The sequence below is a fragment of the Lepisosteus platostomus genome, chromosome 19, assembly GCF_059453375.1.
Source record: "Lepisosteus platostomus isolate fLepPlt1 chromosome 19, fLepPlt1.hap1, whole genome shotgun sequence".
NCBI classification, from domain to species: domain Eukaryota; kingdom Metazoa; phylum Chordata; class Actinopteri; order Semionotiformes; family Lepisosteidae; genus Lepisosteus; species Lepisosteus platostomus.
Genome location: NC_142629.1, coordinates 18,667,841 through 18,695,700, shown reverse-complemented (window position 1 = coordinate 18,695,700; position 27,860 = coordinate 18,667,841). Strand labels below are relative to the sequence as shown.

General features: G+C 39.4%; 1 protein-coding gene across 2 annotated transcripts; it reads right to left on the bottom strand.

Moving 5' to 3' along the window:
- Nucleotides 1-274: 274 nt before the first annotated feature.
- tmem184a (transmembrane protein 184a) lies at nt 275-27,804 on the bottom strand. Of its 2 annotated transcripts, XM_088612744.1 has the most exons (10): nt 26,706-26,808; nt 26,169-26,511; nt 24,597-24,839; nt 16,273-16,438; nt 14,618-14,708; nt 11,716-11,791; nt 9,683-9,774; nt 8,910-9,079; nt 7,945-8,142; nt 275-2,517 (listed from the first exon to the last, which is right to left on the bottom strand). In XM_088612744.1, the coding sequence occupies exons 3-10, from the start codon at nt 24,837-24,839 to the stop codon at nt 2,282-2,284; spliced, it is 1,272 nt and encodes a 423-aa protein (XP_088468870.1). In that variant the 5' UTR covers nt 26,169-26,511; nt 26,706-26,808; the 3' UTR covers nt 275-2,281. The 2 variants fall into 2 exon arrangements, with proteins under 2 accessions (XP_088468870.1, XP_088468868.1); XM_088612742.1 differs by lacking the exon at nt 26,169-26,511 and having other exon boundaries at nt 26,706-27,804.
- Nucleotides 27,805-27,860: the final 56 nt, after the last annotated feature.

The window sequence follows — 27,860 nt, the reverse complement described above, 5'->3', positions numbered from 1 at the left end:
TTTTAAAAATGTATTTTCCTTGGTTCCCAAAGGAAAGGAATAATAGTTTAAGTTGGACTGACTTGCTGAATGGATCAATAAAATCTTGTAAAAAGTGTACTCCTCAGATACTTTCCCAATAAAAAATGACCAAGATCAATCAACTTAGTGCTTAAACAAACATTGTTCCTATGAAGAAAGAAATCAGACAGTTTAAGTTTCACTGCATACACTGTATGCTTACCGGGATAAAACTGACCCAGATCAACCCTTCCCTGAAAAATATCACAAAACCTTTCTATGGATAATGGTTTTATTTTAAATGTATACAGCAGTACTGTTGCTTTATTAATAAACAGTAAGAGAATTTGTGAAATACAAAGTACTGTATAATTGTATTTGAGCAGAATCATTCCCTGGCCAAGGCTGAAGTAGGACAGATGCACAACACATTTAAAGAAAAGTGTATGCCCCCAAAAATATTTTTTTGTAATGCAGAAAAATTGCATGAATCTCTATTCTCGTAGCTTGATTAAACATGGGGTAGGGCATTGGCACAGGTGAAAACTGTACATTTGAATAGAAATTGATCTTTATCACACAACAAGGCTTCTGATAGCTTCCTACCTCCAGGATATAAGATAACCACCATTTCTACTTCAGTAGAAGTGCTTTTTCAAGTTGCCATCTACTTGGTAGTTACTGAGGAAACAGAACAACACTGTTATACATAATACATCTTCAACCTCTAAAAGCACACAGCAGTCGACCAGATCATTCTTGATAAGAACCAAAGTACAGTATTCATGTACTGTATGCACACGTATTTGAGAAATATACTATATGAGCAAAACACAGCAAGACTGGATTTGACTAAATTGAGACGAGTGACAGGAAACATTGAATGTCTTCAGTTTTGTGCAAACTGTTAAAGGGAGAGCAACTGTAAAAAGATCATCATCAGACAAAGGAACTGTGTGAGAAAATAGTCCAAAGACCATGTTCAGTTTTTTTTAAATCTTTCCAACAGGAGAAAGGACACTAAGAAAAGAAAGACTGTAAAAATGCAAATATTTAATTGCAAACACCGATGTTATTAATATGGAGATATGTAGACAATGTAAAGGAGTGTTTTTCTTTCTGCTTGCGCATTACCATCACAATGTAAAGTTAAAATAGAAGGCATGCTCGATTAATGATTTTGTATCCCATTATCAAAACATTACAAAGAAATGTTAAGTTTAGGAGAAGATGAAACCCCAGCAAGTGAGTATATACTGTAAGCATTTTCACACCCAGACACTACAACAGCTACGATAAGTATACCAACGTCTACTTTCTTACAGGTGTATTTATTAGTTTTCAGAAATTGCAACAAGAACATACTGTACAATCATTGCCTAATTACAGAACCATTTATTTTAGAACACACATTCTTGACAGTGTTGGTGCTACCTACAATACTTTACAGATCCCTATGTGAATTCACTTGTTCAGCCAGTCCTGTTCTTCCAATGGGGATGTAGAATGCACGTTCCTTGGTTTGTGCATGGCATGTCATAATACAGCAGAGGAAACAAGAAACAGACTCATCAGCAGCTTTGCTCCCAGGGCCCTTCTCCTGCTCCGCGAACACGCCAGCAGTGTCTGTTGTCTGAAGGCTGACGCGAAGTCTTCTGTGCAGCCGACAGTTCCACAGCATTTCTATTAATGAGCTCAACAGCTTCAGTGGGCTTTTTGTTTCCATTTTGCTAACAGCAGAGATGAGCATCTCAACGACAGCCTGCAGTTACAGCCCGTCTTCTCTATTCCCGATTCACGAAACTCATAAGCCTCTTCTTAAAACCGACATGAATCAAATAAAGTGGTGGCTTTCTGTGGCTTGTCTGTCACTTACTCGTATATCAACAATGATTGATCAAGTCGCCCAGCCCCACAGACGGCAATCTGTAGACTTGATGTACCGGACAGCTTCCTCTTCCATAACACAGGAACTCAAAAAGTACATTTGGCGCTTTCTCCCTTTTTAAAACAACGGCTTCTGCCCGATCGTTCATAATAACACACGTTCTCATTTCTGTATTTTTTTTTAGTAAACATTTTGCAGGATAAGGTATGCTCAGAGACCCACCGGAGTCTCCGTCTCGGCACCCCGCGGACGAAACGAAGCTGGTGGCCGACGCGCCCGCCTTGCCTCTGAAGTCCGGCGCATGCTTATATTCTTTGGGTGGGATAGGGAGGGTCCTCCGGGGGCAGCAGCTACAGTGCAGAATGACCCTAGATTGTGTGCTGTCCCCAGGATCTAGAATTCGTCGTCCGAGGTGATCAGCATCATCTTGTCGTTTCTTTTTGGCCGTTTAACCCCACCGCCAGAGCCCGTCTTCCCGTTCTGATGGGGCTGATCCACCTCCTGTGTGGACTGCTGGGTGTACTGCTGGTAGGCGGGGGAGAAGTTGTGGATGGCATCCTGGACCATGTCGTTGGGGTTTATCGTCTCCTTCAAGCCACTGGAGATGCTCTGCATTGGGGCAATGTTATCTGCAAAGAGACGGCGTTGGACAACAGTTAAAATCTGGTATAGCCCCACTGGTTCTTTGTCTTCTAGCTTATAGTGAAGAAGGCGACCCACCTAGCCCTGAAGAACCAGCAGCTCAATTTAATTTCTTTGGAACTGAATGCTTTTCCATTAATATAAATGAAACTAGAAGTATGCCAATTGAGTGAGAAATACATTGCATTCTGAAAAAGAGCCAGATGCATCTCTAAAAATCAGCCTCATATTCTAAATAGCACTGGTAGAAAGAAAACTTTGAAACCAAGCTGTACAGTACACTGAATGCTTGAAAGATTTCAGATGAAAACTGACTTCTACATGAAAGTACCATAAGCAGTACAGTTTAATTCTCATTGTGAATTTATTACATTCTTCAATTCAGGTCATTCAGCAAATTAACATATTGTAACATAGTACATAAACTCTCCACTCAATAAAAAATAACTGGCTGAACTAATATTCACTTTGTTGCTTTCTTGGCCTCAAACCATTTGACATATAAATGCATGAGACTTGAATATGATTCATCTATTAATCTTATAACTCTCCAAGATCTGTGGAGGTTAATCATTTTTGTGGTGGGACATGTGCTACAGCTGACGCACCGCTCAAATCCAGCTTAAACAGATGTAAAGGGCAAAAGAAAGAAAGACGACTGCAGGAGGCAGTGTGCACTTATACTGAAGATTGTACAGCTGCCGTCAGGCCATGCTGTGGCCCAGACCCTCGTCACTGCCCTTCACAGCTCCAGAAACCACGAAGGTAAAAATATCAGAGGAGAGCCAGGTCGCCTGATCATTCAATTTTTAACGGAAATCTATCTGTAAGAAACCACAACTCTGGTTGATGTTTGTAGGCAATACACTGTGAGAGAAATACTGAATACTGGACCAATTTGACAGTCTCTGTTTAAATGGGTTTAATAACATTTCTGCTCTAATGTAGAGGAATGTTAAATATGAAAACTTCATATATGTGTGTAATCATCTTATGCCAACCTTATGAACAGTTAACATCATAACGAGACTCATTTAGTGAGTTAATTGCAACAGATACTTTGACCTTTGTAATAATTTAAGAGCGCAATCACAATGCAAAGCATGTTCCACTGTGTTGTATAAGTACTACAAAAAGAAATTTAAATATTTAATATTTATTTGAATTTAAACAAGCATCAACAATGATTTATTCAAACTGATGCGCCAAATGTGAAAATCAATCATTTGTGTTTAAAATCACTTGCTGTGAAGGCAATCATTTTTCCCCCCCAAACACTGAATAATGTATTTTAATGAACCGTGACATTTTCATTAGATGAGCTGAGAACCCCATGCCATGGTATAATTAAACATAAACTTTTAAGTGTCTGCTTCCTTCTCAGCTAATATTTCCAGTTTAAACATTCAAATAAGAGAAACTAAACTCCACTCAGATTTACATATAGATTTCTAACTTTAGATTGCATTTATGTATATCCTCTGCCAAGGAAGCAAATCATTTTAATATACTGGACCCCCTGAAAATACTTGACCCACATTTGTAAGAGAAACCTCACAACATACAGGTTGTCCTACATACAGAGTACATAGGAAATGGTTCAGATGAGCCAATAAGATCAGTGAAATGGGATATACACAACCAGCTGTGGCAATTATACCCTACTTTCCTAGATCTGGCAGAGTCTCGCAAAACACTACTCAGTTATGCCAAGACAGCAGATCCTAGAAAAAGGAATACATCTTTACAACCTTTGAAGACGTGTGCAGTGGCTGCTCTTTGGGAATAAGAACAGGCTGAAAGAGAAGATCTGGAAAAGACAGCTAACCAGTATATCTTCAGCTCCGTTTTCCTCAGGATAAAAGCACCCATCAAACCGACATACATTAACAAGTGGCATAAAGAAATAAATAATGCAAGGAGCTTATACCTACGCTCAGATGACATGTTCAACATATGCCAGTGCAAGGAGACAATTTTACTTGTACACGGCCCTGGTACAAAATGCAAGGTGCAGCAAAAGCTCTGTTTAGTGGCACAGAGTGTGCATTCTCCTGAGCACGTATGGTTGTCTGTTTTTCAATTTATTTAATGGATCCCTGCACAATAATGATGTGCACTAGATAGACAGCATTAAAAACAGTATGCAGGATCACTGAAAGAGCTTTGTCACACTGCCTTCCCAAAGCTTCGCTGCAAATAACCTGCTCAGCCCAATTCCCCTTGATGGATAAGGCATTAAAACATGAAAACCGAGATCTTCCAAGCAGCAGATGTAGGGGTTATTTATGTAAATTTGTAGCCAGGCCCAATTTGCCAATTGTTGCAGTGGACCATCAGATAGAGGCAATTCAGAAAAACCTTCTACACCTCTCGAGTTCCTTTTGAAATTCAGTTTCGGATGCATGAAGGCATTGGTAATAATTAAACATGCCTTCTGGCCTCCTGTAGGAAGACCTGTAGTTAATGCTCTTATGCATTCAGTCACTATCGCACTTGATGGATAAGAGCATGAGCAGAGATGACGAGAAAGCCGCAGTAAATCTTGAACGATACACTCCCCCCCCACAGAGGCCAGGATTGCCTTCAGAATTTCTGCTAAGCTGCTTGAGGGACAGGCGTTGCTTCATTCAGTTGGAACGTCTGAGCAATCACCTAGGTACCAATTCTCCAAGTGCACCACTGCAGACAAGATTAAATTATTTTGTTTCAGATCACTTCAAGAGCCACCTTAGCCTTGCCTCTGGAGTCAGGTGCACTAATGTGCTGCAGGGTTGAAGATCTAGTTAGGTATGCTGTCATAGGCTTCAGGCCACAGCTGGCTAACTTGAAACTACAGCAATATTTTCACTTCAAAAGAACTGCCAAGAGGCATTGCAAGGTTTTGAGCCTTTCACAAATCGGATCCCTGCACACTGTAGACATTCGATGGATGTACAGAAATGTTGTTGGTGCTATGCAGACGTTTGCTCTGAATTAAAAAGTCCATGGACATTTTTAGAGATAAAGATCACAAGGTGTGTTTGGGTTCTTTTTTAAAAGATGGTGTGTGACAATGGTCACGGACAGTGGTTTTGCTCAAGTCCAGGTTTACATTCTGGACACACGAGTACAGAGGCTGGTATTTACTCCATGAAGCCATGGATCACTGAACAATGTTCCGCATCTATTTCTGGGTGCTTGGGGAATCCAAGTTAGTAATCAGTTAATGTTTCAGCTCTTAAAAACGGAGCGATGTTATGTTTCAAAATGTTCCTTGACATCTGTACGTCATACCCAGAAAGTATCTTTTGAAAAACAATCAAGCTACACAAATGTTTGAGATATGAGAAGACTGGGAAGCCAATATAATAATAAATTAAGATTGAAATATTTTGGCACTTTCCATTTCTAACCATCAGAAATGGCAAAGGGACAAGCTTTGTATAGTTGTATATCATACTGATTTTACACAGTAAAATTCAGTAGCCCAACAGCAGACTCAGCCAGGACACATTTAAAACTCCCACTTTTAGAAAGAATAAATTGTTTTTTAGAACTAAAATACTAACTTTGCAGAGCACAGTACATAAATGGACAAATAAAATGACTAATGTTTTATGTACCAAAGCAATTTTCCTTTTCAATTTTTATGTTAAGACCCAGAACAGTCCTACTCCTTTCAAGGAAAAAGAAAGGCTTTCGAGGACTAATAACTGAAGAACAGGGCTCTCCCCTGAACAACACATCTTGTTGTGCTTCTGCGTGAGAACATGCCAACGTCTGTGCTTGGATATTCTCTGCTCAAAGCTTTAGTAAGATCAGAGAGGCACAAGGGCGTAAGAACTTATTAATCTTTCAAAAAACCAGCCTGAACTTGTCCTCTCTACCAAGAGAAACATAAATCAAAGCCATGCAAAGGAAAGTTTTTAAAAATTGTGCATTGCCTATGATATTTTTGTGCCTTGTCTCCATACAAATCAGTAGAAGTCTATTAAGTATGGCATGTGTCTTCTGGTCTTTTAAAGAGTCTCTCTGTTGACAGAACGCACATTTAATTTCTGGTCTACTACTGAAAAAATAAATAATGTAGCCATTTAATGGACAATGTTCCCATTTATAGCAATGACTTAATATTTCTTTAAAAATCACAAATTCAGTTATGAGGAAAAACAAACAACAGTGTAATTATATGAGTCATTTCATCACGCTGTGCTATTAATTCATATGCTAGAAAAACCTGGAATAATTTAGAAACCGTTTACAATGATTTTTTTTCTATATGTGCTTTTCAAAAAACTGAAAGCGATGTACAAAAGCACAAGCTAATAACTAAAAAGAAAAAAAAACAAGCACACCAAATTAATTCAATAGAATTTCATTATATATTAAAAGCTTTATTGAAAAGACAGGTCTTTTCAAGCTTTAGTCATGTTTTAGAAATGTTGGCAGTTGCCAGGTCTGGACTGAACACTGGGCACGGAGTTCCACAGATGTGGTACTGTTCACAAGAATGGTTTATTGTCCAGCTTAGAGTGTGGATCCAGGTGTTCTGCAGATCCCACACCATGAGTTAGATTATACTCATGCAAAAGTCTTTAAAATAACCTGGAGTTAGACTTTTCTGTTGTCGTTTATGAGAGCGGGAGAACCACTTAAGGTTCATTAAGTCCCTCATTAATGCATCAATATTGAAGCACCAGACAGAACTGCAGCATTAAAAAAACAATGTTCTGCCAATGCAAAAAAGATATTACTGCAATATTCCTAACATGAACTTCAAATGAAAACACAGGATCAAAACTAACACTAGCTTCCATTAAGGGCTTATTTTCAGCAGTGCAACAACAGCTTGAAGTCTCAAGCTTGCAAATGTTACTTTGTTGTGACCAGATCTCTAACCAATAAAGTCCTAGAAATGTGACCCATCTTTAAAACAATTTTCAAAAGTATTACGTTTTAAATGGACATTTGCCTATAGTATTTCTAATTAAAGTTTTTTTAACTACACTTTCATATAGTTGCATGCTTAACTAAACTGTGGTTTTGCTGATTTTATAGCACGTTCAAGCATAAGATTAAGTTAAGTTTATGACCCTTAAGAATGTGAAAAGGTATATGAGCCCACTTGTGAATTTACAATGGCGTTCCATTATTATTGGGTTAGCAAAATGCTCTCATAAAACTGGGCATTTAACACCATCAGTAATTACTCTAGTGGCTGTATCGGTCATTTAACTTTGGTAAATAACCCTACAATGACACAAAAACCATTTGCCGAGCAATAGAACCTCCCTCCTGAATGTAAAACCATCTCGAACAGGAGCGGGCAAACCGCTTGGCTGTGTTAACTCGGCCTGAACGATGGCCATGTTGCAGAGCTGCGCCGCGATTGTGCAGAGAATAAACGTCACATCTCCGATGGCGGTACGTGCCTGGCGTGTCGCTCTTCTTCTCCTGGTACACTCTGCACGTGAAGGCGTAGCGCAGCGCTATGGCGGCGAAGAACATCTCGATACAGATGATGAAGTTCTGCCAGCCTGCGGCCACTGTCCCGGCTCCCACCTTATGGCCATCGATATACAGGGCCTTAGGGATCACGTCGCATCGCTCCAAGATGGCCAGCAGCATGCCTTATGGAAAGAAAAAGCAGCAGAAACATCAGGACTTGACCTCATCGGACAGATTTCACAACACAATTTTAATGGCCACTTTGCTCTTCTTTGAAATGACACAGCACTTCCTAGACTGCTGTGCTGAATGGAACAGTAAGAGTACACCGCCGCTGAAGGAAATGTTAATTAGCCGATACCACAGGAAAACTCTGCTTTAATTTCAGCACCAAACCGCGGCACCTGCTCTACATCTCGCAAGAAAGAAAGATGTACTGTATTTCATTCTTTCTTTCTGCTCAGCGTTTTCCACATCCCTTCCTGGGGTTCAAAAGGATTCTGTCATGATCACTCATCTTTTTTTTTTTTTAAGGGGAGGTCCAAACATTATACACCTTGACTGAAAAGAAAGATTTGGCAATATACAGAATCAATATATGCATCAAAAGGTACATGGGCAGAAAAGATACCATAGATGCTGTATGTTAACGGTACGCCACCCACGACAAGCATGATCTAGAGTATCTCAGTTTTGGACATGATTAAACTGTAGCTACTATCACAGATATTCTCCGTTTCGAGTCAGACATTGTAATCTTTCAAAAGAAAAGCCCGATGCCTTGATAGGATTTTCCCACTAATTTAATTTTCCACTCTCATTTCACAAATGTGAATTTGAAGGCCGGTACCGAGCAGGTCATGACGGTTTAACATGCGAGTCAGGTTCTGTGCTCCTTATTTTATGCCCAACGCCGGGGCACGTCTGCAAGCGAAGAGCGCCCACCCACCTTGCCAGAACGAGAGGAAAATCACGGACTTGATGGTGAGGAATTTGAGAACGGGCTCGTAAGGGCGGAGCAGGTCGCTGGTGGCGAAGTAGAAGAGAAAGAGTGCGTACAGAGCCAGGCTGACGGAGAAATTGTAGATGATGGTAATATAGAGGTACCCACTGTTCACACTGGGGAACGGAGAGAAACACGGTCAATTAGAAAAGCTGTAAACCCAACAGTTCCAATTTATATTCCCGTAAAGATGTTTTTTTCTATTTATTTTCATACAGTAATATAATTAATTACATACAGCAAACGTCATCTGGTTTTGAAGAGTAAATGAATGGCTTGTTAAGGCCTTTTCATTTTATCTTCACCATAATTGTAAATTAGAATGACAAGTTTTCAAACTGCATCAGAATAGTAACATACATGTACAGAGTTCAATGAATAAGGAGAATAATTATTCTTTGAGCGTATTCTAGGACTGTCCTTAGAACTGTACAGACACAGATTATAAAAATACAAATTTTAGTGATTCCGCAGAGCTCATTAACAGACTGCTATGACAGACTCCAAAAAGCCAACTGCTCGTCAAATATTTTCTCTGTTTTTCATTTGCTGAGAAAGTGCAATCTGAAACCTAGTAAAAACAAATTCTGTATGTCCTCACACTCTTCCTCCTTTGATTGTTTTGAGAATTCGTTAGTGTAAAGCTCCAAAAGATAACAAATTACACACAAAGAAAACAAACTGATCAAAAGAAAAAGAAAGCAAAAACTGCAGCTCACTTGAAGTCTCCATCATGATATTTGCCGAACGCTTGCAACAGAATGGTGATGACAGCCATAATGGGCTTTATAACACAGAACTGCAGAGTTGCCTAGAAGCCACAAAAAAAACACACAAAGTTGTCAAATTTCTAAGTGCAATCACCTTTACATACATGTAACCTCTAAGCCTTTTTGACTTTAAGATCTATTTGCCTAACAAAAACTGGCACACAGCAGCGAAAGGGATGCAAAGAGTATTTAAAATCAGGCGGGGTTGATATAAATAATCAGGATTTAACACATGAAGGAGAAAAAAAATCTGAAACTGAACAAAATCTAACACACTTAAGGAAGCAACGGATACTCACCATGCATTGAACATTCCACAAAAGCTATAGCAAAAAGCAGTATTTACAAACCAGAAGCAGATTTGCATTTGCCTCCCAAGACTTAGACATTATATAGATCTGGTGGGGAGCTGCGTCAGCATGCGTAAGCTGCAGAGTCAGGTGTGACACCTGAAGAAGGCTCTGCGGCCGGAATGTTGCTTTTTTTTTTTCATGGAATAAACCTGTGAGTTGTTCCTTTGCATTATATAGAACTATTCAGAGTATCTTTTCTCAAACACACAGTGCGTAAATAGAGATTTAAATTTAAACTTTAACAGCAAACAAGCCTCTTAGGCAGAAATCAATTGTGAAATTATAGCTTGAAATGTAGGTTTTAAATGTTATGCTTCAGATCACATACTCATTTAAGAAACTTACACAGTACTAGACTCTTTTTTTCACCTTTAATAGAAGTACTGATGAAAGTATTTTGATCATTTCAAATGGGTGTTTCACTGTTGATATAAATGCCTTCTGTTTTATATTTATAAAAGTATAATTGTATTTTTTTTATTTTTTTTTGTAAATGAAAACAAATGTAGGGATTATTTATCACTTCTGATCAAAACAACCCTGTGATTTTATTCAGCAAACCAGGATCTGCAAAGGTTCGACTGCTTTTTGCACTTCTAGCATTAGATTTTAATATCGATTGTAAAAACATCCCATCATAAACATCATTAGATATTCTGGCCAAGAAAAGGAATTGAATATTAAAGCACATGTTTTCCTGTTTTTGTTTCAAATTTGTCTACAGAGAATGGAGCAACTCCTCTGCCACCTATTTAACTCAAGGAACACAAAGCAGTGCTTTGAAAACACTGCACGTCTTCAGCCTATCATAGCTACTCATGTGTTTATCTGTTCCCATTTATCCATAAAATATTCATTTTCATATTCTGGTCGATTTTTTAAGACATACCCTTCAAGTATAATTTACATCAGTGCTAGAGACTCCCCCCCAGCAGAATCCCAATGCACCTTTTTAAGAGTGTAAACCTGACAACTCACATTACCTTACTTTGTACACTGCCATGGAGGTTCAATTTGTTTTCACAGTACACGAGTGAATGAAATGATAGAGGTCATCATTTTCAGCAGAGACAACAAAGGACAGAGACACCCTGGGTGTCTGACAAAAGAAGAAAGGATTAAAAAAAAAGATAACATGGTATTCACTAGAAATGGACACAGTTATTTAATAATGTATAAACCCCAGAACTGCTAATCTTAATAATAACTGCATATTCTTTTAGGTATGCAAAGGAACAAGTCAAGGATTATTCCATGATGAAAAGAGAAGAAAATAAACAACGTGTCGGCTGTGGAACCTTCTTTGTGCGTGGAGACACCTGAAGAAGGCTCCACAGCCGAAACATTGTGTTTCTTCTCTTCTCATGAAGGAATACACCTATTATTTGTTCCTTTGCTGCCTACGCATGATGATGCAGTCCTCTGCTTGAACCATCTTTTCGATATTTCAGGAGGGGAGCTGCGCCAGCATGCGTAGGCTGCAAAGGAACAAGTAATAGGTTTATTCCACGCTGAAAAGAGAAAAAAACACAACGTTTCGGCCGTGGAGCCTTCTTCAGGTGTGAGCAAAAAGATATATCTTTTAGACATGTTGTTTAACTAAGCTTAAGAGTTTTCACTTTAACCAACCTGTTTGCAGAATCGCAAAAATCCGATGGAATAGCTCATTCCTCCCAAACAGCAGGTGCCATACAAGCAGCTTGACCTACACACAGAAGAAAGACAATAATGAGTTCTTGTTCTTTTGTTGTGATTAAATACAATCGCTCATGCATCTTTCCAGTTTGATTTTCAGCCAGGGGGTAATTATGGATACCGGACTGGACAAGGTTAAAAAGAATTCCATTATAAATTAATCTTGCCTATCTAGCTGTAAATATATTCTTCAGCATTAAACATTCATGAGGTCTATATAATCTGAGTTGAGATTGACCAGTTTGCATAATAAGACATAATAAGAGTATTATATTCATTAGTCTCACATGCAGTTCTGTCTCAGGAGTAAAACCCTGATGTTCTCAAAGTAGAGAAATATTAAACTGTGTTTTTAATCATATTTAAGTGAATTTCTATTTGATTGATTCCAGGCAAAAGCGTATTAAAGAAATTTCCATTCACAAGAACATCTATCTTCCACAAACTGACCAGCAGTATATGCCAAGTGGTATGAATATCCTCAATTAACAGCATGCAGGGACATGCTCATTAGTATCAAATTGTACGTGTGTACAAACACATTTTAACAGGCCAGGTTTGCATGTACTAATCAAATACTGTACAAAGGTATGTTATAAAATAGAACATTAGTACATCAGAGCAGCACTGAAACATCCCTTAGCAGCATGCAACTTGTATTCCCCAAATATTAAGAAATAGGGTTGAGATACTCGGTCAGTGTTCTCCAATGAGACCTTTCTTTAGGTCATTGGAAAAAAACGGATCCTTTAAAACAGATTAAATGAAAGAAAATCATTCCCCCCCCATTTTTGGCTACAAAAACATTCTCAAACACTGCCAAAACACACAACGGCAACTAAAAGGCCTACGACACTTTTTCTTTATTGATTTCCAACAAAGTTCACACACGGTGCATCATTGAAGTACCATAAAATCAAGGGAACTTAATTACAAAAAAAAAACCATGAAAGGAAATAGTAATACAAGATCATAACGACACAGATACAAAGCCATCTCTAAGCTTCAATTCCTTTCTTCTCTCTAATTACAACCATCCCCCCAAACCCAGTCATCCTCCCCACCCAGCACAACCGCCCTCCTCCTTCAGTGTGTGGGACCCCTACAGAGATTCCACCTTAAAAGGGAACTGCAACACTATTGTTTATATTTCGGGGTTAGAAAGAATCGGCACCGATGAGTGCCGTTCAAACCTTAATCTTAAAAGCAAGATGGACACAGTAACGTGTTAAACCCCCAGTTTACATCACTATATAGAACGCATTTCCAGGTCTGTGCAGCGCTATATTGCCATCATTGTCTGCTATTCAGATCGGCAACAAAACATCTGGCGACGTGGTGGAGCCTTATTCCATTGTAAGCAAGCAGGGTTGTGAATACATCCGTTTTAATCCAATAGAAATATTGCTCTCGACTCTGAGACAGCTATATTTGTCTGAAAAACTCACTTGTGAACTTTGCATGCAGATCACATTACATTCATCATTACAGTAACTAGTGAACAGGAAGGGACGGTTTAAGTCACAATTCTTGGAAACTCTCTCGCCTGTGATGAGACCAGGGGACTTCCACAAATTTCCAGATTTTGTGCTTTAATTCAGAAGTTTTAAAATGTTACGATACTGTAAATTATTTTACTACGGAGATTTAATAAGATGTAATATCCAGTCTGAGAAACCGGGACTGCAGTTCCCCTTTAATACACATTGACCCTGAAGAAACAATTCTGTTAACTTCACTGGCAAAAACTCTTTAAGAGGAAACTACAGTTTCAGGAAAGATCTTTAAACTCTGTATACAGCCCTGATATAAATTCCTGTTTGCATGTACAGATTTCTCAAAATGTAGTTAAATACTGGCATTCTAACTAGTTTGGATCAACTCTGTTTAGAAAAGCTTCTAACTTATTTTATTCCCTACATATCAACAACACAATGTATATACACATTTCCCTAAAGGTTCTCCTTCATAGCAGCCTCCTTTTGTCAGTGTTCCGAACAGAGGGATTACGAAAACTTACGACAGTCATCCAAAATCTCAACTGCTAAAAACACAGACAAGAGTTATGAAGTGCTATGCACACCAAGCCACTCCCCACAAAAAAAACTCAGCACCCTTTAAAACCACATAGCTGTCATAGAAAGACAAAGGTATTTCTATGCTTCTTGGGGAACTCCCATCTTGAAATGCAGCAAGCTACATTGCCATCTTCCAGGCTGCTCACAGGGGATTTCAAAAGCCAAGAAATGCTGGGCCTGGCCAGGACTGGTGTAGAAACCTCTAAGACTGAGTTTCCCAATCACGGGCCTGTGACCCCACACACCTGCCTGTGTCTGTCCCACCTGAGTACTCCACGACATGACTGAATCTAAACAGACATTATAATTGACTTAATTTGTATCTTTTCATTATTCTCGGTTCCTAAACATGTAGGAGGTTGCCATTGACCTTTTGTGCTCTTGAAGTAACTAATTATCCAGCCTTAGAGCACAAAGCTTCTAACCAAGCAAATGACGGGTTCAATCGGGGATTCATTTCAGTAAAGAGGTCAGCTGCAACGAAAATCATCGAGTTTCTGATCACACAAACAGTGACCCCACACTGGGGCCTGAAGCTCGTACGGTCTCGTGTAAAAGAGGGGATCCATGCTGCAGCTATCAGTTGTCCAATCATTTTAACTGATTTATTGACAATATGCAGATAAACAACACAGACCACAGGGTCAGCCTTTAAGTAAAAGGATGTGATCTACTACAGAGATGCACTGTTGGGATTTTGATGCAGTTTCACATTGTGTGTATTGCAGTGGTAAAACCGAAGAGGTGAAAGCACTTACTGAATGGGTTTTCCTCGGATTTCTGACATGATTCCACTTTCACCTCCCAGATACTCAAAAGACAGACTGAGAAAGTTGTAAATAACAAATGCTGTAGAGCCAAGACAAAATGAAAATACAAGATTAGTAATACAAATACAAGAATAATAAATAAGATAATACATTGCCTTTCATTCATAAGCATGTCTTTGAGGTACAACATCAATAATCTGTAAGTTTCATGATTGACTGTAATTAAAACATGGTTGGAAACTGTAATAATCCAAATATTACCAAAAGCAGATATTGTACACTGCTAAGTATATGGAACAGGAAGAACAAATCAAGGTTTCTCCTTACTCATTTCATTAGACAAAGTATACAGGCCAAAGGTGTTAGGTTTGTCTGTCCTAAAAATCCTCTCTAATCTCTTGTTGCTATTTCAAGTGGTCTTAAGAAACCTAATGCTGAGATTAATACAGAGTCTGAGAAGGTATCTCAAAGAAATTGATACTGCCACATGTGTTATTCTTATTTGTTTGGGCAGATGTTTCATGTGTAATTAAGCTAGACATTTGGCAATATTTTAAAGTTATTACATACATGAATACATTTCACATGTTTCTTGTCTCCTAATTTAATCCTTATGCATAAAAGCAAATAGTGTGTATTGCATTCTCAATTTCATAAGGCTTCTTTTCAAATTACAGCTAATCCTTGCTGCTTTTGAGTCACCTTTTTAATTACGGAGGGAGTGCACACCTCTTGCGGATTATAGGTCTCATTTTGCAATTGTAGAAAACAAACTGAAGATCAGGCAACAGCCGTAATCGTGATGCAATACAACGTCATTACAATTAAAACCTAAGGAAAAACTGAATGAAATTACATCCTAGATTCAACTATCAAATTAAAAATGTTTGTATGCTTGTTTCATATAAACAATCCATGAAAATTCAGTACGTCCCGTTTCATTCTGTTTTTGAGGATCACATGAAAAAGCAAGAATATTTACATGTACCATTTTATATATCCAGCTAGAATGAAGTACAGTTCTAATTAATATAATGAGAAGACATTTCTTGTGGTAGGGTTAAAAATGCCACAAGAATACAGTACAACCACCATCTCCTCAACAGCTGAAAAAAGTGGTCACTTTGCTACTTGAAATTAGAATAAGAATTCGCCGTTACAGCACATTGCACATTATTTCATGTCAATATACCTTGTGAAAAATGGAAATTTGGCCTAGCTTTTCAGTGGTATACTTTGAATTTGATCAGACTGTCATTATAAGCCCAGAAACACTACCAATACTAGGAGAATCAAGTCATTAATAAAGGTTAAAAACCCTCTTTAAATTACAGACTGGCAGAAGGACACGTGTTAAACGTTCCTCTGGTAATGATAAACATAACTAGGACACTATTTGCTCATATCACACTCTATCAATGAAACCAGTTTCCCTGGTTATTAAATGCAGTCTCTCTTCATTGCCTACATTCCAAACAATATAAACACATAATATTTCTTTTTCAGACGTTCACCCTAGTCCCATGCTTGTTACTTATATCCTGGCCTGGTGAGCAGGACAGGAAAGGTGAAGTTTCTAAAGGGAAGTGAATTTGTAAATGCCAGTGTATCTCTTGATCGTGAGCAGGGTGTGTCACATTTACCTTCATAGCAGTCCCGCACGGAGTCAAAGTAAACATAGTACTGGCCATTGCTGATGAACAGCAGGCTGAGCCAAGAGTCGAAGGCATAGATCGGAACGATAAAGAGGATACGGATGATGTAGCGCTGCTCATTTGGTACAGTGTAAGACCGCAGGTGCATATAGATCTGAAAAATAAGTAAGATTATTTTTAATGTACAGTGAAACAAAAAACATACATGAATGTAGTCTTCAAGGAGGTGACCTGTAGTTTTAGAGAATCAATATTTTAAAAAAGGCTTCACTAAGAGTAATATTAAGGCACAGTTTTAAAAAGCAAAACATCATAGATTAGAAGACTAAAAATGACAGCGAGATGAATAAGATGCTATATCAGACTTTTGAGTTCATCGATATAAATGTAACAAGTGCAAAAAAACATGACAAACGGGAAACCAAGTTGAGAAAACCGGCATACAAAAGGAGAAATACGGTGCTGCGAGATCCTGACACTGTTGCCTGCTGAGCTCTATTGTTTGTATACACATGCAGTTGCAACACTGGCTGTTTGTTGCCCACTAAAACATGCCGTATCGGTGCATTTAGATTTTGCATTTGTTAATCAGACGGTAGTATATTTCTCCGTTCTAACAAATTAAAGGCTCACTTCGGCTAAACAAGCACTGTATCTGACCAAACCTTATTACTGCTGGTTCCTTACAATAAACACAATTTAGTGATCACTGCAGCACTGCTTTTCAGTCCTATGTAGTGCATAAGCATATACAGTACCATACCCATTAATACCAAATATTCTTCTGACTTTGTGATTTCCATTAAGAGGTGAAAAAAAGTTCAGCACACCTTTAATCACTTAAGCCCAGTTAAGAAAGTTTATGAAGGCCGACTTTTAAGGAGTTTGGGAATTCACTAGAGAATGAAAATGTAAATTGAATGAGACAGCTCATTTTTATACCCGCTCATCCAATAGCAGTAATGTCGTAATCCGGCAATTTATATGTATTTTCCATCTGTCAATTTAGAGTGAAGATGACATATCCTTGCACTCATTTTCTCCTCAGTACCTTACCTTTCACACATGGAACGCCATGTGATTAAACGCCCATTAGAGTGCAGACGCTTACCGGGGAGAAGCGTGATGAATTTGGCACTCTTGGAAACTGAAGCAGGGAGGCTCTCATCCTTTATTTACCCCGAGAGCAGACAAGGCCTCAGTACGTGAAGCTTCATCACACTCACCTTCCCAAGAAGCAGAGCTCTCGCCCCGGAGGAGGATTCTCCCATTACTCAATATCACACAAGCTGCACACTCACCCAGGCATGGCTAATAACAGCTACTGCAGTTTTGCTTATTTAACTCTAATAAGCCTGATTAGCTTCATCCATTCCACCTGGGATTTGACTCTCAAGTCTATGACGGCGTAAGACTCCTTTTCCCCCCATGTCATATATGAAATGCATGCCACTCCACTGCAACAAACCCCACTGTTCAGGCTGAAAGGCCTCAGCAGGGCACTAAGACACCCCTCCAACACGCTGGGCAACAGATGAAAGTTTCAGGGAGTGCAGGTCAGCCTTCGACCCATTTCAGCCGTGCATGCCGGCTTCCAGAAGGAGCTCTTCCGTTTCTATAGTGCATTTAAGAAAAAGGAATGAGATGGCTTCTGAGTGGGTCAACTGGTAAAGGTGCTGTGGCAGGCATGTTTAGCACTCTGGTGTAGGTGTTACATGTTCAAGCCTGGGTCATGTCACTAGCTGAATGTGACTGGGACTCACTTAAGTGACCCAAGTGGTTTCCTGGTTACTTGCACACCTCCCTTCCAATCTCCAATCTGACCCTCCTGCACAGGTCCACACAGCTGGTAACGTCTTATTAAATAAGTGGGTCAAACGTGGATGGGTGGGAGGAATCTGCTCCTCCCTCATTCTCCCGTGTGCGGAGGCAGAGTTCGTAGCTGCGAGCTGCGAGTTGAGATGTGGAAAAACGCAATCTGGCACCGCTCAAGTGAGTGGATGGATAACAAAAAACAATTGGCATCTAATTACAGAAGAGGACAGCGAACCATCACATTCTGAGCCACGTCGCTCCATCTGCCTCTCCTTGTATGCTCAATCCATGGCCCCTTCCTGGAGCCTGCAATCCTCTGGGTCTCAGGGTGTGTTCTCACAACAGTATGATTGGAGCCGGTCAGTTCTTTAAGCCTAGGATGCATCATAACTATAGAATTATTTATTTTAATTAAGAATATATGAAAAGGTTTGTCAAGTTTACCTTAAAATAGCAAGGCCTGATGAAACAAAGATGTTCTACTTATGCGCCTATAAATAATTTGTGTCTTCCTTCTAAAAAAAATAATCTTTCATGTCTTGCATTCCAAGAAAGGGCATCTTGCTTGCAGCTCAGGTTAAGACCCTCTGGTCTAATGGCATGATTAAAAAAAGATGACATGCATCATCTTTATCAATAGAACGGAGAATCGGTACTGCTTCCGTTTTGCATCTTCAATCGTTTCCTTTCGTGCACCATGATTGTTGGGGCTACCCTGCTACTTAGCATACTTATAAAATCATTATATTCCTAGATCATAGATAGCAACTAGTAGATAGACAGCAACTCCTTTTAATGGCTAAAAGAGAATATGACAGGAAGAAGAGGGTCATTATTTTGGGCCACTCATCTCCAGGCACTATTAACTAACCCAATTTCATTCACCTGCTTCCCAGAGTTCCAAGTACTGTATGTGCTCACGCTCGCTTTTCTCTGGGAAGCAACGGCTTTCGAGATTTCCAAATAGATTCTGGAAGGCTATTTTGCAGAGTGTAGAAATGAAGGCAATTCAGCAGGGATGAAATTCACCTCTTTACACCTCTCAAATCTCACCTGGTAATATATACTGCATTTAAACAGGACACATCAGATGCTTTAGGTGACTATATAAAATACCCTTTTTAGGAGCACTTTCCTAAAGGCAACGAATGAATAAAATTATAAACGAATTATCGAGACAAAAACCTCTTTAGATCTGCTTTCGGTGTTAAATGGGAAAATCTAAATTTTAGTTTGAATTAGGATGAAAGCCCACACAAATGTACAAATAAAGAGAGCTATTACTCAAATGCAACATTCCTTCTAAATATAAAAGAATGCCTTGCTCACACCTTTCAAATATAAGAAGTTGGAGATTTCATTCTGGCCCATCTGCTTCTCTAGTCCGTTTGGTTTCTAGCAGCTAATCAATCTGAGGATTTCCTCAAACTGTTTCTTGAAAGAAGCCAGTGTACTGGTTCTGACAACATGCACAATATATTGTCTCCTCTATCTGTACCCGTTACTGCTGTTGCTTGTTTAGAGACCTTTAATGAGACCTATCATTTCTAAAACTAATTTTCATTATTCCCTTGAATCACTACATTTTCCATGTAGAAGATCCTATAGGTCTAGTATGTCTCCATAACTTTACATGCAAAAGAAGGAAGATCTATTCATGTATGACACACTCGGTTCAGTTTTATTATTCTTTAAATTAGCACTACATTACGAATTTTACTGTCAATTAATACTATCTTTTGTGCTTCAAACGGAAGATCTAAATTGTCCCCCTCCATTCTCTTCTTTTTTTGACCCATCATATTCCATTCTATTTCTCTTCCGTTATAGTCTGTTTATCTGAAATGGTAAACCTTTGATTTCAACTCCTCATTTACAGTCTCAATATATACTACAAAGCATGATCACAGTAATGTTTTCTAGAGCCGACAATCCTATTGTATGTTCCCAGTCTACATGAGGAAAACTGAAGTCTTTCACTAAAACAGATCAGTTTAATATTTTATTTTCATTTACCTTCAGCCAGAAATGAGATGTGGTATATCATTAACTAGTACTAAAGCTTTAGCACACGTGGGCACTAAATTCCACCATCTGTCACAAAGCATGTGTCCCAATGACCAGCAATGCAATGTTGAACTTACATTAACACACGAGGATTACCAAAGTAATGATTAATTTAGATATAAAAAGTAAATCTCCCCTTCATTCTTAAATCTTTTATTTTTCATTTTCATTTAAAATTAAGTGGACTTAATGCATTATACTTACTGCAATTTATAATCCTGAGGGTCTCATGGAATTTAGGAATGAACAATACTGATGAAACATGGCTTAAAGTGAAATCATGCACAGACTGACAAAAATGTTGACTTATTTTATAGTAATTTACACTGCACATCAGAAAAATACTTTTAGGTGACACTTTCAAGCAAAATCCTTCCTCCACATACTGGATCTTAAATTACACACATCATACAGCTAAAAAAAGATTTATCAGAGTATTTTGGATAAGCAATGCACACGGCACTGAATATACAGTATGCTGTTTTTTTACACCTGTTTGAGAGTGCTACACAATGTATAACAAGGCCCCGTTCTGTCAGCCTGTAACTTCAGTGGATCTCGTCTAACAGCTGCTTCACAGAAATCCAGTAAATGGAGTGCAGCACCTCAGAACTGCATGATTTACCTTGCCCTGTCTGTCAGCAGAATGAAAGAAATGTGGAAAGCTCAACAATCGCGATAAACAACTGGTTGCAACGGGGACTAAGAGCTGTAATAACTCTTGAGACTTACACCAAGTATCTCTACAGGAAGGCTGAGATAAAAGCCCAGAATTACAATTACAGATTTTCCCATTGCTGGCAGAACCATAATGAAATGCTTCTGAATGATCTACAATGTTCAGGTATAGGCTGAACAGCTATTCTTTGTCAAAGGGATATTAAAAAGGACCCCTTTATATAGAAATCTAAAATACATTTTCTGTATATTCTTCTTTTGAAAATGTATTGCAAAACAGAGGTCTATACCTATCCATATTACTGTCAAACACGACCCTTTCTGTAAATCTTTAATCGTGCTTTGGAAGCTACCTCTGCTTTGTCCTGCCTATACAAGTGTTTTAACGTACATTCACCCATTTTTTAACCACTTTATCCACTTCAGTGCTGCGGAGGAGCCAGACTATCCCAGCAAGCAATGGGTACAAGGCAGGATACACCCTGGACAGGACGCCAGTCCATCGCAGGACATGCACAGACACAGACACAAACATGCACACACTCAGACCAGGGCCAATTCTCCCTTAATCCAATTAACCTGCCCATATGTCTTTGGACTCTGAGAAGAAACCAGAATACCTGGGGGAAGCCCACACAGACCCAGGGAAAACATGCAAGCTCCACACAGACAGCACCCCAGGAACTGCACCCAGGACCCCAGTGCTACAAGGAAGCAATACTAACCCGTTCGCCACTATGCTTCTCTAATATTACAAAGGCATTCCCAAGCACCAGGAGACACTCAGGATTATAAATTGCATTAAGTAGGTTGAATTAATTCACTTCAATTTAAATGAAAATGAAAAAGAACAGATTATTTTAGGAATGAACGGCACACTCCTGCTGAGCTGCTCTGGATTATTATTATTGCCTTTCACAGACTGCATTTGGAAAACTGAACTACTTTTGTGGAGAACATTTACTCCTTGAGGGGCGGAGGACCCTAACACCAGCTCTCATGACAACTCACCTGTTACCACTAACATCTTGGTATTTTGTTACAAGTAGTTCCTCCTCGTGAAAGAACTTTCTTTGTGCTCTGTTGTGTCCCATGGTTTCACTACTGATTGTGAATAGCAATTATGAAACTAATGTTTCACTATTGATTTTGAAGAATCAACTAACAATTAACTATGACCCTATAACCTGGGTTTTGGATCCTATTTCTGTGCCACTACACAAATAAAGCTTCTATACTCATTCTTCATTTGTTCCTAAACTCGCCAATGAGCTCCTGGAATCTGGTCTTGTTCCTGTAGATGTAAAATCTGTTGCTACTGCATCCGTGTTAAAAAAAACTGGCCAGGATCCCCTGTATAAATTAACTACTGTCCTATTTCCAATTTGCTGTTTCTCACAAAATCCCTGGAATGGGTTGTGGCACCTCATTTACACCCTTATCTTGGATAAACTGGGCTCCTCAAACCTCTTCAAAAAGAACTGAGACAAAGCCATGAACCAGCCCTTGTTATGGAAGTTGATATTTATTGGTAGCTTTTAACTTCTAATCTTCTCCTTCCTCACTTGCTGGTCAATCCTACCACAGCTTAAAAACTGACTGAAGGCAACACTGAGAATCGGAGGAGATATACAATGACTGAAACATTTCTGGGGGTGCTAAAGTTATAAATATGGTATGACATTCAGTCTGAAAAGAATGACTACTGAAATTGCCATACCACATACGTTACCAAATAAATGAGAAATTACCAAAGGTCATAGAACATGTCTAACACAGACACAAAATAAGAGCTACCTAACTTTAAAGCAATCGGTTTCCTTATATGAAAGCTCAAGCTCCTGTAAGTCAATATTTGGCCTTTTATTGTGTGCTCTTATCTTTACAGCACTGTAAACTCTGGCCAAGGACAGAACATCTGTCCGTTTGCCCATTTCCAATACCAGCGTTCTCCCGGGAAGAGTTTGAGGAAGAAAACCGTCACACACGACTACTAAAAACACAGCAGAACTCTCTCTCTCAATGCAAGATGTGATGTTGGGGAAAAAAACATGCCGATATGTTTGTTAAAACATACACACCAGATAAAAAGTGCGAGATGTTTGCTATCATATTCGAAAATCAGTATTCAGCTTTCACAAAAGGCAGGAAAGCCTTACCCCACTACCTTGTAGATCTGTTTTCTGACTGCTGTCATCTCTTTGCTCCCACAGATCTAATCTCAGAGGTCTCCATAAATCATGGCAGATGGAAACTTGAAATAGCTGCTGTTTTTGCCTGGATTACAATTGAGTGGCAAATTCAATGTGCTTACAGTATTTAAAATTGCCAGCGGGTGGCCATGATACACCCAGCAGGTAATGTTTTTACTTATCATTCTACAGTGACAAAGAGAAAAATACATTTCAAGGGAGGATAATAAATGGTAACAGAGTGTCTCTTTTTCATACACACTGCCAGCACTGTCATGCATGAAAGGGTTGGGGTTAATCTTGACTGCTGCATTACTCTTTCAGAACAACATTAAGAAAAGAACATCTGTTCCTGTAACCAAAACAACAAATGTAGTGAATTAAAAAGCCAATAGCAAGAAAGAAAGCAGCTTGGTTAGAAAAAGTCAAGAACACTGCTATTCTTTCTCTTCCTTAAATATACACACTTGTGTAAAAGAGCTTGGTATTCCTTATTTATCCCATCTCTCCAGGGACAAAAGCAACTGTTTATGAGTGATAATGTAATCAACAAACTAACTTTGTTACCCACATGATTACTGACATACTCATGCAGACAGACTTGAATTCATATACTTGAGGGATACTTGGCTGTTTTCTAAAATTCCTTCTGTTTTCCCCATATTTATTACAATGACTGCCTTCACATACACCCCAGCAGGTCTAAGGGTTAAGTGTAAGTATCAGGAACTCTCATCCTTTGAGCAGCAACGCTAAAAAGTGTTCAAAAGTGATTAGAAAAAGTCCTGACACTTTAATTCTCAAGAAAATCCCATGTTTCTTTTGCTTGGGTGATGTTTTATTTTTTTACTGGATGGCACAGTTCATTTCTTAAATTGTAATTACATTTTTAAACTATCAACAAATGCAGAGCATAGTAAAAACAAAGATTAGACTTAATATTTCTGTGTTTAGGACAGGGAACATTCGCTCACAGGTTTTTCACCTTGCGACTGCGATACCTGGAGGACGAAGACTCCGGACACAGGCGGTGTGTGTGCGTGCGCCACTGCAAATTCTTTGGTATCTGCTTCCTGTTCTGGGTGCACAGTCCTCTTTAGATACACTTGGGGCAATACTTTGGAAAGAAAATGCCCCAAACATAGGCTTCCCTTGGCTGGAAAAGGGCACCTAGCAGGATCACCATTCCTGTGGTCAGAATGCTCTTGTACCTCCCTGTGCAGCAACATGTGCCCCACTGCTGGGCAATATGCTCATGCAGAATTGGGCTCCTCAAATCTCATTCCTCAAAGGCCTGTTGAGCCTTACCGGCGTCATCCTTTATCGCCAAGAGTGAGATATCAAAAGTTTACATCATCAGGTAACAAGGCAAAGAAATAAGATACAAAATAAAAGCTGCCCCGCCAAATACAGAATGAACATTAAAAAAAGCGGAGAAAAAAACACCACCACCAAATACTGATATCACCGATACTGATATTACCCTAGAAACATATGCAGGAAATAGGCCGGCTTATTTTCAAGCAATATAAACATAACACTGGGTGAATTTCCACTTACCTGGTGGCAGGTCAGTAAGAGAGCAGACCAGACAAAGATCCCAGACAGCACTTGTGCCGCTGCTGTGTTCAGGAACAGCTGATCTTCGCTGATGGTTGAGTTTTTGGAAATCAAAACTGTTCCATTTCGACGGTCTGTGTTGTCTGACAACACAGAAGACAGCGGCTGAGATCTCGAATCCTTTGCATATGACAAATTTGCCGTCACGAAGCCAGCTGGCATTTCCTCTCCGGAGCTGTTCATCTGCAGAGAAAATAAGGAATTAAGGAAAATAATAATTTGTAGACATGGCTCTACAGCATTTCACAGGCTCTAACTCGTTCACAAATGAAGCAGATGTTAACGTAGATCAATTGATTCATGAGAAATGTACAGTCTGAAACTACAATAAAATATGGATAATTACACAGAAACAACTGATCAAACAGAACTTTGGACTGAGAGGGGCTGAGCTGAATTCAAGGGCATAAAGGCCAAAAAGCATTACTTAATATTTACAGGAGTGTCCAGTGGTGAATATACACACAAAGAGTATATCAAAAAGTTATGCTTAAGGTCATGTTTTCCCTATATGTAAAACGTACAGTAGTATCTAAAACAGTAACGTTTTTTTTTTCCCCTGTGGTAGCTAATTCATAAACCTCCGATCATCTAAACTGCCTCACACTGGAAGCATGTACTGTATTAAGAATTAATTCCTGAAGCAGGCTAGCCTGAGTAACATTTGTACTCAATAATCTGTGAGCTGTGAGTGGGGTGGTTGAACAACGTGGGGTCAATTGAGCTCCCTGTGGCTGCTGTACTGTACAGGCACATGCCATCACCAGAACCTCTTTCGCTGTGGGCACGTTTGTTGCTCTGGACAGAGCGACAGATCACGAAATCTCCAAAAACATTACATGGCCACACTACTGTCATCAAGGAGTAAGCGAGGAAGAACAGAAATACAATATGGAGAAAAAGGCAAAATTATTGAAAGCTGAATTGCTAGAATCATATTTTTCTTTAACTTATTTCTCACGCCGAGCCATTTAATAGGGACAATGAAATTAAAACCATTAATCCTTAAATGCAAAATTGAAATAGACCATGCAGTTAATTGACCATGACAGCACTGCTCCAGGGATAGTGTTAATTAAGGAGTGTAAGTATTCCAAGGCCTTTTCAAATTTTATGGGTATTGCAAAAGGCTAACAGAAGATGTGACCCTCCCTTCATTATCACATTTTCATACCAAATTACCTCTTTTTTTTAAGTGAGGTGAAGTCTTGAATAACAGCGTTTACTGCTCGTTTTTGCAGGTGGCAGCATTTAAATAGTGGAAGTTGGCTGCTCAATCACGTGTTACCTCGTCTGCTGACCACTGATGGGTGCGATTACTGGCCACACTCCGTTTCAAAGGGCTGTATTTCTTAAACTAAAAGAACCATCTATATTTCTCTATTAGCAATATCGTTTCACTGAAGAGAGTGTAAATTAAAGTGAGCGGCTCCTTATTAAGCATTATATATTACTTTATTTAAAAAAAACAACTGAATACTTTGTTGTTCCTTCTAACTTAACGTTACTTACCTTAGAGCTCCGCCGGCACCAAATCCAATCTCAGCGCAATGTATTAGTTTCTGTTGTTACCAAGTAACTGAGTCCCGGCGAAAAGTAATTGCTGTCACTGCGTCTTTTCTACCTTTGCAAAACAGGCACTGCAAGCTTCCAGGAGCTATAACGGCGTTTTACTTAACGAGGTTAATAAATCTGTTCACCTCCGACGTCAGCTAAACTGCGTTATTTTCCAAGGGCTACATCTCCAAAGATCAAAAACAGACTTTAAACACTCGATTTCCGGAATCACCGAGTGCGAAACATCGTAAGGTTTAAATGGCTTCCTGGCCAGGTAGAGCTGTCAGTTCTCCTGTAACTAAAAAAAAAGTTTAATACTTCCTTATTTAACAGTCGTCTACTTCGGAAGGTCAAAGTCCACAAAGCATTACGTGGTTGTCACTAAAGCAACGATTTCGGCACCTTTATTAAAAAAAAATATGCATCTTTAAAAAAAAAACCTGTTTAGCTTTAAGATTGGCTCACTCACTCGCCAAGTTCGGCCTGATTTACCTGTTGAGCGGCTGGACAAAATGACACCTGGCTCGACAACAGGTGCTCCAGTATCGCACCCTTCCCATATGACAAGACCAGGTCACGTGGCCCACCTCCGCACACCATCACGTGTCGCTCGCAGTTCGCACAGGAAGAACACACCTTTCACAGCGCTGACACAGAATCCTGTCGCGTTTTCTAGACTTCACAGTTCAGAGAAGAGGACAACGCCTCAGCTACAGGTGTCCTGTAAACAGTGCTGTAGAATCCTGCTTCACAGCAACACATGCTTTTAATTTACAAAGGTATATGGTACCTGGACTGCGGCCATAGGCCACCTGGTTTTGTAGATACCTTCTCAGCTAATGACCTGCAAATCTATACGAATTGAGCCAACCACTGCTTCTAATAAAACTAATGTAAATTAAACATCAAATTTTACACAGGAACTAAGATATCAGTTATGACTTAGTTATGGTTTCATAAGACTTCGTTCATTCTTTACCAAGTAAGATTTCAAAGAAGTACTCCAAAATGAGTTAGGAGAAACTGACTGTTAATTACAGACATTTGGTGCAATGTATAAGAATAACCAAATGGCTGAATGAGTGCAAATTAATGTTGGCTCCAACTTTGGAAGTACCAGCAGAGTTCAACACTTTTCTTGTGCACATCAAGCTCTGTGTGCTGTGTCATTCATTTTATTTCAAACATCCCGACATGCACAAGAAACTTCCCAGTTTGGAAGGATAGAATACCTCTTTACAATTTAATAATTCATGGAACAGGTGACAGTAATATGCACCTGCACTTATATAGCGGGGCAGCTCCATGCCACAGTGGTTAGTACGGCTGCCTCACAGCACTGGGGCCCTGGGAACATGGAGTGCTGTCTGTGTGGAGTGTGCATGTTCTCCCCCCTGTGGATTTCCTCCCCCGGTCCCTAGACATGCTGGTAGGTTAGTTTCTGATAAAATTCTTCTGGTGCAACCGTCTTCCTAGCTGTGTGAGCCATGCACTGGGCAGGCATCCCATCGAGGGTCCTGCCTTGCACCCCTTACTTGGAGGACAGAAAGAGAAACTGACAGATGTGGAAGGCAAGATATGGGGGTCAGATTATGGGAAGTTCAGAGAGCTGGGGGACAAGGAGCTCCAGGAGACAAGTTAACTGCC